Source organism: Gallinula chloropus (assembly GCF_964237585.1).
Source record: "Gallinula chloropus genome assembly, chromosome: 26".
NCBI lineage: Eukaryota > Metazoa > Chordata > Aves > Gruiformes > Rallidae > Gallinula > Gallinula chloropus.
In genome coordinates, this window is record NC_140111.1 from 4024313 (window position 1) to 4036852 (window position 12540).

The 12540-nt window shown below is 56.4% G+C and overlaps 2 protein-coding genes across 2 annotated transcripts; both read left to right on the forward strand.

Moving 5' to 3' along the window:
• Window positions 1–6214: 6214 nt before the first annotated feature.
• LOC311200997 (feather keratin Cos1-1/Cos1-3/Cos2-1-like) lies at window positions 6215–6520 on the forward strand (the record flags this gene model as incomplete). The annotated part of the gene is made up of 1 exon (XM_084275293.1): window positions 6215–6520. One exon carries the CDS (start codon window positions 6215–6217, stop codon window positions 6518–6520), a length of 306 nt encoding a protein of 101 aa, XP_084131419.1.
• A 5714-nt stretch (window positions 6521–12234) lies between these two features.
• LOC311200998 (feather keratin Cos1-1/Cos1-3/Cos2-1) lies at window positions 12235–12540 on the forward strand (the record flags this gene model as incomplete). Its single annotated transcript, XM_084275294.1, has 1 exon — window positions 12235–12540. The coding sequence occupies one exon, from the start codon at window positions 12235–12237 to the stop codon at window positions 12538–12540; it is 306 nt and encodes a 101-aa protein (XP_084131420.1).

Consider the following 12540-nt stretch of genomic DNA (forward strand, 5'->3'; position numbering starts at 1 on the left):
GCGCCACGACCATAGGCCCAGCAGGCAGTTTTCCTTCCCAAAAATCACACACAGAAACCAGAGTCATATAATGAGAAGTACAAACGGATCTTAAAGCACTTCCCCACACCCCTCTCTTCTTAGCGGACTTCACTTTAATCATGATTTTACTCCCTTCTTCCCCTCCCCCTATTGTGACACGGGGAGGGGCAGGGACTGGGAGAATGGGGGGTTTGATCAGTTCTTCACAAGTTGGTTTCCTTCTTTGTTGGAGGGGGCATTCATTCCGTACACCCTTCTCCTGCTGCACCGTGGGGTCCCACCCATGGCAGACAATCCTCCACCAACTTCTCCAATGTGAGTCCTTTCCCACAGGGCTTCAGCTCTTCCCCACCTGCCCCAGCGTGGGTCCCTTCTATGGGTGCAGTCATAGAATCGTAAAATGTCTCTCAGTCCCTCAGGCCCAGACTGCTCCAGCCTGGTCCCCCACGGAGTTACAAGCCTTCTCCTCCAGCAAACCAGCTCCACCCAGAGCAGCCTCTTTTGTGTTTATTTTCATAAAGGTATTCTCTAACTAAAATCTGCAAGTGAGCTGAAAGGCTGAGGTTGTGCTCTTTGAGCTCAGCCCCACCCTACCTCAGCATATTTTGGAAATGGACACTACAGACAGCAATGTCTAAAGCTCTTTCTGATTCAACTGTTACAAGGGGCACTAATGAGTTCTAGGGTTCATTCTCTGCCTAAGGGAGGTGTGTGATGCTTCTTGGGCTTCCTCAGTCACTTCTACTTGTTCACAGAGAACCTGATTGTTGTATGACCCTTGAAAGAAGATGGGACATTCAGCACAGCCACGGCTTTCCTAAAGACACTCCAGCCTTCAGGTATTTTTAGATTTAGCCATACAAGACTGGATCAGGCAGTCTTGACCCTTAAAGTCATCTCCTTTATATACACAACTTTCCTTGTCATCCCAAGAAGAAATATACTTGTGCTGCCCTACTTGACCATGGAGAGATTGTACATTCTTCCAACACTGTGGATGCATATTGTCAGGCCCTTGCTGAACAACAGGGATGGAGAATTGACCCCTTACCTTCATGTGTTGGGCCATGCTGACACAGGGTGACCAATTGCGTCCACTATGCCCAGGAGAGAAGATTCCATTTCTACTGCTGCACTCTTCCCTAGCAGCTCTCTCTCTCTAAACACCTATGCAGAAATAGCCAACAGAAAAGGGCTTCTGAACACTGAAAAGGATGTGCAGAGTCTTATTCCTCCTTCCATTCCTGTTACAGATGACACCTCCGTGATTTTCCATTCCCTCCTGCAGTCCCTGCTCTTCACATGGAATCACTCCCAAACCCTTGCAGAGTCACAACTCAAACCTCCATTTTTACCACTTGCCCTGCTCCTCCCCAGCCCAAATGTTCTCATCAAAATATGCCAGTCCCACCAGGTCTGCAAGGAGAATGAGGACCGTGTCACACTCCCATACACAGCATGTCCAGAGAACTCACAGAAAGGGAGGTGAAGCTTTCAAGTTTGCCCCTTCTCATCCCTCTGACAGTCCACAGCACCCAGAAAACCTCAGTGCAGAAAGTGGTATAAAACCCTCTCCTTGCTGAGGAGACAGGTGGCCTTGGGACTCCCCACCTCTGCTACAAGGAGAATCTGTGGGAAGACTAATTACAGTTGTTGAAGTGCTCAGCACAAGGAAAGAGCACAAAGTGTGAGCCTGATTGTGACTTTCAAAGCCAAGAGGAGGATGTTCAGTACTGGGTGTATTTCCTCGGGCACTGAAGCCATGGACAGGCTCTTCCCAGCCCTCCAAGTTCAAAGATGCCTGAGCATCCTCTCAGGCACACAATTCGAAGGGGTTGGATGGGATAGAGTTGCTTTTCTTCACGCTATCTACTATGGGAATACATTTTGGCTTTGTGCTGAACAGGGTGTTCAGGCAGAGATGTTTTCAGTCGTGGTGAGCAGCACACAGAGTCAAGGCCCTTTCAGGTTCCCACACTGTCCCAGCAGTGAGTAGGCTGGGGGTGCTCAAGAAGTTGAGAGGGGACTCGGGCAGGACAGCTGAGCTCGATAGGGGTATTCCAGAGCATAATGCAACATCTGGGCCGAGCCTTCACTCTGTGCCTCAGCAGCCTCTGCCCAGGGCTTTGAACAGCTGACACAGCGATTGTGCCCGGCGGGGCGGGGGAAGGGCTGCGGGTCCCGGGCAGGTGCCAGGCGGTGCCAGGCGGCCCCGGAGGCTGCAGCGGCAGCGCCCCCTGGCGGACCCGGCCCGACTGTGCCCCCGAGCCCGACACACACGCCCGGCCCCGCCCGCGGTAGTTTGTGCCCGGCCGCAGCCCCGGCTCGTCTCCCCGTGTCTCCCACGACACAGTAATACACCGCCGCGTCCCTGCGCCGGGGCTGGGAGAGCTGCAGGGTGCTGGACCGACGGTCTGCCGACACCGACAGCTGCCCAGGTGGGTCCTGCACCAACTTGGACCCTTTCTCAACAAATGCGATGAATGTGGGACCTCGGCCCGGGAACTGACGGTACCAGTAGATGTACTCGTAATCCTTAATGCTGGGGTGGGAGCAGTTGATGGTGACTAAGGTGCCCTCGGTGGTCTCTGCCAACGGCTCCTGCTGCACCTGGGCACTGCCCACAGCCGCTGCCGGGAAGGAGAAAGAGAAGGAAAACCCTCAGAAACTGCTTTCTGCCCAGCCCTGCCTGGTGTTTCCCAGAGGAAATCCCGCACAAGCACCAGCACCGTGCTGACATGAGGAGGAGAAGGGTTTCCAGCCTGGGCAGGAACGAAAGTGCCCAGGAACAGCTGCTGGAGAGAGGAATGATGGTTTGAAGGGTGGAGATATGGAGGAGAAAAGGGAAAGAGGAATATAGGAATGGAGGAAGAGAAAGAAGTGGAGTAGTAGAGAGCAGCAAGGGAGAATGGGGTCGTGGTGGGGAATAAGGTCCAAGAATGAGCAGAAGGGCCAGAGAGTATTATCAGCCACAGCGTGGTCCCACACCAGCCCCCGCCACCCCCGGCAGCCCCACGCACCCAGCAGCACCGCGGCCAGCCCCGCCAGCCCTGCGCCCCGGCCCCGCCGCATCCCGCCAGCCCCGGCTCTCTGCTGCCTGTGGCCGCGGCGCCTCCTCTCCGCCGCCTCGTCTCTCTCCTCACGGCCCCGCTGCCGCCAGCTCCGCCCCGGGGCTGAGCCCTGCGCCGCCGGTGGGGCCGGGCCGGGCGGGCCGGGAGCGGAGCGGCCCGAGGGGCGCGGCGCTGCCCAGCCCTGGGTCCCCGGCACTCCCCGGCGCAGAGCGAAGCGGGACGAGCCGCCGGCGCGGCCGGAGCTCGGGAAAGCCGGCCAGAGAAACGGGGCGGGTGCTGCTACTTTTGCTGCCCGTGGACAAGGCACCCCAAACCCACAGCGATCCCCAGGACACCTCGGGTGCTGCTGCCCCCTTTCAGCCTGGGAACGGCAGGCAGCGGCCCCGGGAACAGTGGCTCTGGGATTCTGTCCTTGGGTACTTGGGTCTGTAATTGGTGCCCACTCCTTTGAGGTCGACGAGTTGACCCTCAGGATACACAAGTTCACACACACAGAGAGGAGTTGAAGATGCAGATGAAACAGGTCATAGCCATGAACCCCACTGTCATGGACTCATACAATGGTTTGGATGATCTCCATCAAATCCCTGTGCCATGGGCTCAGAAAACTTCCAGTTTGCTCAAAGGCCCATCCAAGCAGCCAACACCACCTACTCAGGGAACAGTTTCTTCCTAAACCTCATCTTAATCTCCCTGCTTTCACCTTAAAGCTCTTAACCCTTCTCCTCTCAATACATGCTCTGGCAAAAAGACCCTCCCCTACTTGAGAAACTAGAAGGCTGTTCCAAGATCTGTCTGGAGTCTTCCCTTTTCCAGGTTGTGCAACCCCAACTGTCTCAACCCATCCTCACTGGGGAAGTGATCAAGCCTCTTTAGCATCTTCATTGCCCTCCTCTGGACTTCCTCCACCAGATCCACGTCTTTTTGTTGTTGGGGGCACCAAAGCCAGACACAGTACTCCATGAGGGGTCTCATGGGAGTGGTGTAGAGGGGCAGAAACACCTCCCTAGACCTGCTGGCCATGCCTGTGCTGCTGTGGTACAGGACAGGGTTGGTGATCTGGGCTGCAGGCATGCATTCATAGAATCATAGAATCATAGGATGGCATGGGTTGGAAGGGACCCCAAGGATCAGAGAGCTCCACCCCCCCTGCCACAGGCACGGCCACCAACCTCCAATGCCTGGAGCTACACAAGGTTGCCCGGGACCCCATCCAACCTGGCCTCTAACACTTCCAGGGATGGGGCATCCATCACCTCTCTGGACAGCCTGTTCCAGTACCTCACCACTCTGTAAAAAAACTCACCCTAAGATCTAATCTAAACCTTCCTTCCTTTAGTTTTAATCTATTCCTCCTTGTCCTGCAATTAAAAGTTTATTCCCCTCCTGTTTGTATGTTCCCTTCAGGGACTGGAAGGCTTCAATGAGGTCCCCCCACAGCCTTCTCTTCTCCAGGCTGAACAAGCCCAGCTCCCTCAGCCTATCTTCGTAAGGGAGCTTCTCCAGCCCTCTTATCATCTTTGTGGCTCCTCTGAACCCTCTCCAATAGTTCTACATCTTTCTTGTATTGCGGGCCCCAGACCTGGACACAGGACTCCAGCTGGGGCCTCACAAGAGCAGAGCAGAGAGGGACAATCCCCTCCCTGTCCCTGCTGGCCACCCCTCTTCTGATGGATCCCAGGATCCCACTGGCCTTGCAAGCTGCAAGAGCCACTGTCGGCTCATGTTAAGTTTCCCATCCACCAGAATCCCCAAGTCCTTCTCAGCAGGGCTGCTCTCCCGGAGCTCTTCTCCCAGTCTGTATCTATATCTGGGATTCTTCCAGCCCAAGTGCAACACCTGACACTTCGCAGTGTTGAACCTCATCAGGGCCCACCTTTCCAGCCTGTTAAGATCCCTCTGGATGGCTTCCTTTCCATCTGTTGTGTCAACCACACCACTCAGCTTGGTGTCATTGCTGGCTTATGGTTAACTTTTCATCAGCCAACACCACCAAGTCCTTCTCCTCAGGGCTGCTCACAAGCCATTCTCCACCCAGCCTGGAGTTGTGCTTGGGGTTGCATACCCCATATGCAGGACCTTGCATTTGGTCTTCTTGGTCTTTCTTTGTGAAGGACTGTCTCCTGTGGCTGGGACCACACGGAGCATCAGGGGAAAGGTGTGTGGAATGAATGTCCACCAGGCAGGAAGGAAACCAACTTGTGAGGAACTGACTGAAACCCCCATTCCCCAGTCCCTGCCCCTCCCTGTGCCAAAGTGGGGGAGAAGAAGGGAGTGAAATCCTGACTAGAGTGAAGTCGGCTAAGAAGGGAGGGGTGAGGGAAGGTACTTTAAGATCTGGACGTGCTTCTCATTATCTGCCTCTGGTGTCACTGGGTGTGTAATAAATTAGAGAGTTTTCTTTCCATCACTCTGTGTTGAGCCTGTTTTAACCATGATGTTGATTACGGGATGATCTCTCCCTGTCCTTATCTCCACTCCTAAGCCTCTGGGAATCTGCCCTCAAGCCAGGGTCAAACCACCACAGGCTGCTGTTCAGTGTTTAGCATCTCAGGTCTGGGAGTGATGGCCAGGTTGGGGCAGTGTTGGCAACAGTTCAGCTGAATCTTCTGCCCACAATGCTGCATTCCTGCCCTACAAACCTGCAAATGAAAAGGCAGCAGTGCTGGAAAATACAGCCCAGCCCGTAGCATCAGCGGCGATGGTTTGCATGCAAGAGGAGCTTGGCACAAAATTGGTACCTCTGCAAAGGGGCCTCATGTCCTGAGGCAATGCAGGGCAGGTATAAAAGCCAGCACAAGTCCCTGCTCTCTTATACACTTCTCCTGCCTCCTTCTCTTTGGGAACCAGGTGAGTGTTGAGCCCCTTCTCAGAAGGTTCCTGGGACAGAGACTGGATTGGGGCTGAGGAAGGGTTTGATTACAGATTGGGAGGGACCCTCTGTGAGCCAGGCTGCTCTTTATAGGATGATGAAGACCATGTGGCTCCTGGCAGAGTTTCCAGCTCCCCAGAACCCCTTGGCTTCTTTGTGAGACAGAAAAACCCTCAGGCTGCTCCTCAAACACCCTGGTGCTGTGCTTCCTCCCTGCTTCTCTCCCAGGTGCAGCTCCAGCCTTAGAAACATGTCCTGCTACAGCCCATGCCAGCCCTGCCGGCCCTGCGGCCCGACCCCGCTGGCCAACAGCTGCAATGAGCCCTGTGTCAGGCAGTGCCAGAGCTCCACCGTGGTCATCGAGCCCCCTGTTGTGGTGGTGACCCTGCCTGGCCCCATCCTCAGCTCCTTCCCACAGAACACTGTCGTGGGCTCCTCCACCTCCGCTGCTGTTGGCAGCATCCTCAGCTGTGATGGAGTGCCCATCAGCTCTGGGGGCTTGGACCTCTCCTGCATCACCAGCCGCTACGGTGGCAGAAGGTGCCTCCCCTGCTAAAGATGCTGGAAAAACCCCACAGAAACACTTTAAGGAACTCAGAAGATGATGATGGCCACAGGATCAATCTTTAGGATGTTGTTTCCAGGGTAGCTGAATGGCTATGCTTTTCTCTCCTGCTTCCTTGTCTGCTTCTATTCCACTTGGGATTAAGGTCCCCTAGACCAGCCTGGTGGGGACGATGTCTTCTGCCTCTTTGGTTTATAGACAAACAGCATGCAGGAATGTCCCCACAGGCAGGGAATCTTGGGTACACCTGGGACTCCCTGCACTGCTGTCCTCCACTTGGAGTGACTTTGTTTCCCTCTTCTGGTTCATTAAAGTTCTGCTGCATTCAAGCCTGGTCTCCTTGTGATCATTCCCTCCATAGACACTCCCTGCGCTGGCAAAGACGAAGAGTGTTGCTCTGGGGTGGAAGGGGGTGAGGGCACAAGGACACCCTTCTCCATTCCCAGAGGAATGGGAGGTTGGGACAGCCTTCAGTGGCTCCTCTTTTGGGCACTGTCACTTGGAGCCAAGGAACAAATCTGTGGATGTTCTGCTGCTAGTTACCATCAGACCTTGCCTTGGTGTGTCTCTGCCTACAACTGCCCAGAAAAGCAGGAGACCTTGACGGGTAACAGCCCCATGAGCTCTTGGGGAACGGTGTTCATCTCGCTATGGCTGGATATGCACTGGGGTGACAGGGAGTGGCTCTTGGGCTCCTTGATATGGATACATTGATAGGTGAGAAGGCAACTAATTAATATAGCTTTAATATAAGGAGAATTTGTGTTTTTTGAGAATAGAAAGTATTTGCTTTACAGAATGGCAGCAGTGGTAAAGCAGGGAACACTCTCACAAAACATAAAACCTGGTTCCTTCAACCGTGTGTAGTGTGGGTAATGGGTTCGTGGTCATCTTCACCCAGGTGGCTCTACCACTGCATGGCCACTTCGCATCAAGAAACCCACTGCTGATCCTGAGCCAGCACCCACTCCAGTGTACGTGTCAAAGATGACCAAAGGGCTGGAGCTCCTTCAGGGTGTTGTCTGTCTGCTGGCCCTGCCGAGGGAGGACAACAGGTGCCTGCAAGGGCAGGGTTGAAAGTTGGAGACAGCAAAGGAAATAGAGAAAGGAGAGTTGGAGAAGGAAACAGCTCTACGTTCAATGCCCTGAATCTCTATCTCCTCCCCAGCACCACATTCTTAGGCCATGGGAGGTTCCTGAGAGGAGAGGCTGCCTGCATCACCAGCCGCTACTGTGGCAGCAGAAGGTGCCCCCCTTGCTAAAGCCACAGTTGTCTGTGCAAACAGCGAGTCCTGTGGACCCAGAAGATGATGCCAGACTGAATGACAGAAATTGTGGCCATTGCTTTGAGAGGGGCTGGCCATGCCTCTCCCCTCCAGCAAAGCTTTCTGCCCTTTGGGAGGCACCAGTCCGGGCTCTCGGAAAACATCATCGATGTCTCTCGTTCCCTTCCTCTACTCTCTCCTTTCCACCCTTTGCCTTTCTTGTTTTCTGCTCCCCTGGGCCATGAGGCCCACCAAAGGCAGATTGGAAGCACCTTCCTGTCCCTCTTTCTCTGTGGACCACTGACTTCTGGCTGTCCTCTGGAAGCATGCAGGTTGCACACCCTTGTTCCCACCTACGTCTTCTTGGCGCTCCCAAACACTCTGCATTTCCTGCCAGAGCCTGAATCCACCCTCAGAGCTGTTTGAGTAGGGCCCAACATGTAGACAGACCTCAATTCCACCTCCAGCTGGGATCCAAATGGCATCATTCTTACCTCAGCCAGGTGGGAATGGGGCTTTCTCATCCACCTTCCAGTACCTCCAAGACAGACTTCTCTCCAGGTGACTCAATCCCTTTCCCTCTTTCCCTGTGATCTACAACTCCTTTGGACATATTTCACATCCACTGTCTTCCACAAAACCTGACCTGGGTCACCTCAGGAGGCCTCACTGTCAACAGACAATGTTATGGCCTCCTCAGGTGACATCACACCAGTAACTGGCCAGATACAAGAGCTGCTTGGGTCTGGCCCTGCCAGGGCTGAGGAGCAGGTGGTTGACCACAGCAAAAAGAACTTGGCAGAGCTCTGAACAACATTTCTGCTCTCTTGGAATGGGACTTTGCTGTGTGAGAGCTGATGCCCATTGCATCTCTGCATGTCTGGTAGTTCCTAAGCGCGATGGTTTCCTTGTTGCACAATTCCTCATTGCCTAATTGAAATGCCTGAAGGGCTGCTGGTGTTAGTGACACCCTGGGGTTGAGATGTCTGTGGGTGTCCTTGGGAAGGGAGCCAAGCTACGATGAGACAGCCCCTACGCTGAGCATCCCTTGGGAATGTCTCAGTTCATGAAGGGAACCATGAGATCTCTGTGTCTCACAGGAGGGACCTGAAGATGTCCCTGTGCCTGGGAAAAAGAGCTCAGCATCCTTGGGAAGGGGGGACAGAGGCCCGAGCAGAACCAACCTGAGCTGGGCTGGAAGGGAACCTGTGCATCACACAGACAATGCTGGCAGGCCTTTCCAGACAGGCCAGAGGTGCCACATCACCCCGAAGGCTCTGAGCCCTTTCTGGGGAAGCAGGAGAGCCCTGTGGGACACATCCTGCTGCCCCCCGGCCTTGCACGGCCCGTCTCAGGCTCCACGGGGAGCACTGCCCGAGAGAGGCTGTTTGCTGCCTGCGGGAGCACCGATCCGCAGCAGCCGTCACTGCGCAGAGGAGCCGAGCGCAGCCCCGACTGGCGGGAGGAGCTGGTGCTGCCGGGGCCGGGCCCGGCGGGGCGGGGGGAGGGCCGCGGGTCCCGGGCAGGAGCCGGAGCGGCAGCACCGCAGCGGCAGCGCCGCCTGGCGGGCCCGGACGGGCTGTGCCCCCGAGCCCGACACACACGCCCGGCCCCGCCCGCGGCGGTTCGTGCCCCGCCGCAGCCCCGGCTCCTCTCCCCGTGTCTCCCACGGCGCAGTAATACACCGCCGCGTCCCTGCGCCAGGGCTGGGAGAGACGCAGGGTGCTGAACCGCCGGTCTGATGACACCGACAGCTTCCCAGGTGGGTCCTCCAGATCCTTGGAACCTTGGGTAACCAATGTGAGGAATGTGGGACCTTGGCCCGGGAACTGACGGTACCAGCAGATTACCTCATTGCTCTTTATATTTGGGTGGGAGCAATTGATGTTGATGGCGATGCCCTCGGTGGTCTCTGCCCACGGCTCCTGCTGCACCTGGGCTCTGCCAACAGCCGCTGCCAGGAAGGAGAAAGAGAAGGAAAAACCTCAGAAACTGCTTTCTGCCCAGCCCTGCCTGGTGTTTCCCAGAGGAAATCCCGCACAAGCACCGGCACCGTGCCGACATGAGGAGGAGAAGGGTTTCCAGCCTGGGCAGGAACAAAAGTGCCCAGGAATAGCTGCTGGAGAGAGGAATGATGGTTTGAAGGGTGGAGATATGGATGAGAAAAGGGAAAGAGGAATATAGGAATGGAAGACGAGGAAAAAAGTAATGGAATAGTGGAGAGCAGCAAGGGAGAATGGGGTCGTGGTGGGGAAAAAGTCTCAGCTGAAGGGCCAGAGAGTATTCCCAGCCACAGCTTGGTTCCAGACCAGCCCCAGCAGCCCCACGCACCCAGCAGCACCGCGGCCAGCCCCGCCAGCCCTGCGCCCCGGTCCCGCCGCATCCCGCCAGCCCCGGCTCTCTGCTGCCTGTGGCCGCGGCGCCTCCTCTCCGCCGCCTCCTCTCTCTCCTCACGGCCCCGCTGCCGCCAGCTCCGCCCCGGGGCTGAGCCCTGTGCCGCTGGCGGGGCCGGGCCGGGCGGGCCGGGAGCAGAGAGGCCCAAGGGGCGCGGCGCTGCCCAACCCTGGCCCCCCGCACTCCCCGGAGTAGAGCGAAGCGGGACGAGCCGCCGGCGCGGCCGGAGCTCGGGAAAGCCGGCCAGAGGAACGGGGCGGGTACTGCTGCTGCCCGGGGACGAGGCACCCCAAAAACACAGCGACCCCCGGGACACCTCGGGTGCTGCTGCCACCCTTGCAGCTGCCGTGTCCGGCCGAGTGGTCCTTCCAGCCTCTCCAACGCAACAACACAGCCAGCCATCCTTTCCAGAACTGCCTCAGGCGGCTTCCCTCCCCACCTGGCATCAGGACACACAACCCCATGATACTCCCTGCGTTTCCGCAGTTCTCGGGTCTCTCACAGAGAAGGAGGCTTCCTGCTAGCATTGGTTGCCCAAAGCCCCATCCATCCTGGCCTTGGACACTGCCAGGTAGGCGGCATCCACAGCTTCTCTGAGCACCCTCTGCCACAGTCTGTTCTCTCAGACTCTCCTCACACTTCATCTTTGCAGCCCCCTTATTCGTGTTGGTGGCCTTTGCTGGCCTCGCTTCACTAGATGCTTGTCCTTCTGGGACTGGGAAGCCCCAACCTGGATGCAGTGGGCTCAGGAGGCAGGGGCTGCAATTCAGGGACTCTGCCCTGGACACATCTGTAGCAGGCTGGTGTCACCACCGCTCAACTACACTCAGGCTCCTTCTGAACCTGGGAACCTGCTGCTCTGTGTTGCACCTGGAAAGAGCAGTGGAGGGTGTCCCTGCCGTAAGCATCATCGTCCCTTCTGATGATGGACACACATGGGGACACACAGAGAGAGGCCGATGCACACTGGCACGGCATCATGCACAGGGTTGTTCTCCCACACCCATCTGCCCAACCTGTCTGCTTATGAGATGACACAGCACAAGAACACACATAGGAACACAGTGAACACTGGACTCTGCTGAGGACCCCTGGGCACTGGGCAGTGGTAGGCACAATGGGGTCAACACCGAGCAGCACAACACCTACAACCCAGGGAGGCATCACAGTGAGCACTGGGGTGATGTGAGGAGGGAGGGGAAACAGAGGAAGGCGACATGTCCTCATGCATGGGAACCCATGGGTGCCCACATGAGGATTGCTGGAGCTTGTTCCCAAGAACAATACTGCAAAGAGTCTCAAAGGAGTGACCCAAACCGACCTCACTCGCCCGCTCTGGACCTGTTCGACACTTGAGCTCTTGAGTCTTCTGCCCACACTGCTGAATTCCTGCCCTAGAAACCCCGGGGCATTTCCTCCCTGTGCTCAGAAGCAGCCCTCCCTGGGGAATGGGCCTGGCACAGAGCTGCAAATGAAAAGGCAGCAGTGCTGGAAAATACAGCCCAGCCCATAGCATCAGCAGCGATGGTTTGCACGCAAGAGGAGCTGGTCAGAAAATTGGTACCTCTGCAAAGGGGCCTCATGTCCTGCGGCAATGCAGGGCAGGTATAAAAGCCAGCACAACTCCCTGCTCTCTCACACAGCTCTCTTGCCTCCTTCTCTTTGGGAACCAGGTGAGTGTTGAGCCCCTTCTCTTCTTCTTCCAGAGGGAGATCTCCAATGGATGGGCATCTCAGATGCTCTTGGGTCTGGCCTGTTCAGGGGTATGGATCTTTTCATAAAAGACTAATACAAAGAGAAGGTTTTCTCAGGGCCTGGACTGAGGCTCAGAAGGATTTTGCTTACAAATTAGGAGGGACCCTCTATGAGCCAGGATACTCTTTGTAGGATGATGAAGACCATGTGGTTCTTGGAGCAGTTTCCAGCTCCCCATGACCCCTTGCGTCCTTTGTGAGACAGAAAAGAACTCCCAGGCTGCTCCTCACCCACCCTTGTGCTGTGCTTCCTCCCTGCTTCTCTCCCAGGTGCAGCTCCAGCCTTAGAAACATGTCCTGCTACAGCCCGTGCCAGCCCTGCCGGCCCTGCGGCCCGACCCCGCTGGCCAACAGCTGCAATGAGCCCTGTGTCAGGCAGTGCCAGAGCTCCACCGTGGTCATCGAGCCCTCCCCTGTGGTGGTGACCCTGCCTGGCCCCATCCTCAGCTCCTTCCCGCAGAACACCGTCGTGGGCTCCTCCACCTCCGCTGCTGTTGGCAGCATCCTCAGCTGTGATGGAGTGCCCATCAACTCTGGGGGCTTTGACCTCTCCTGCATCACCAGCCGCTACGGTGGGAGAAGGTGCCTCCCCTGCTAA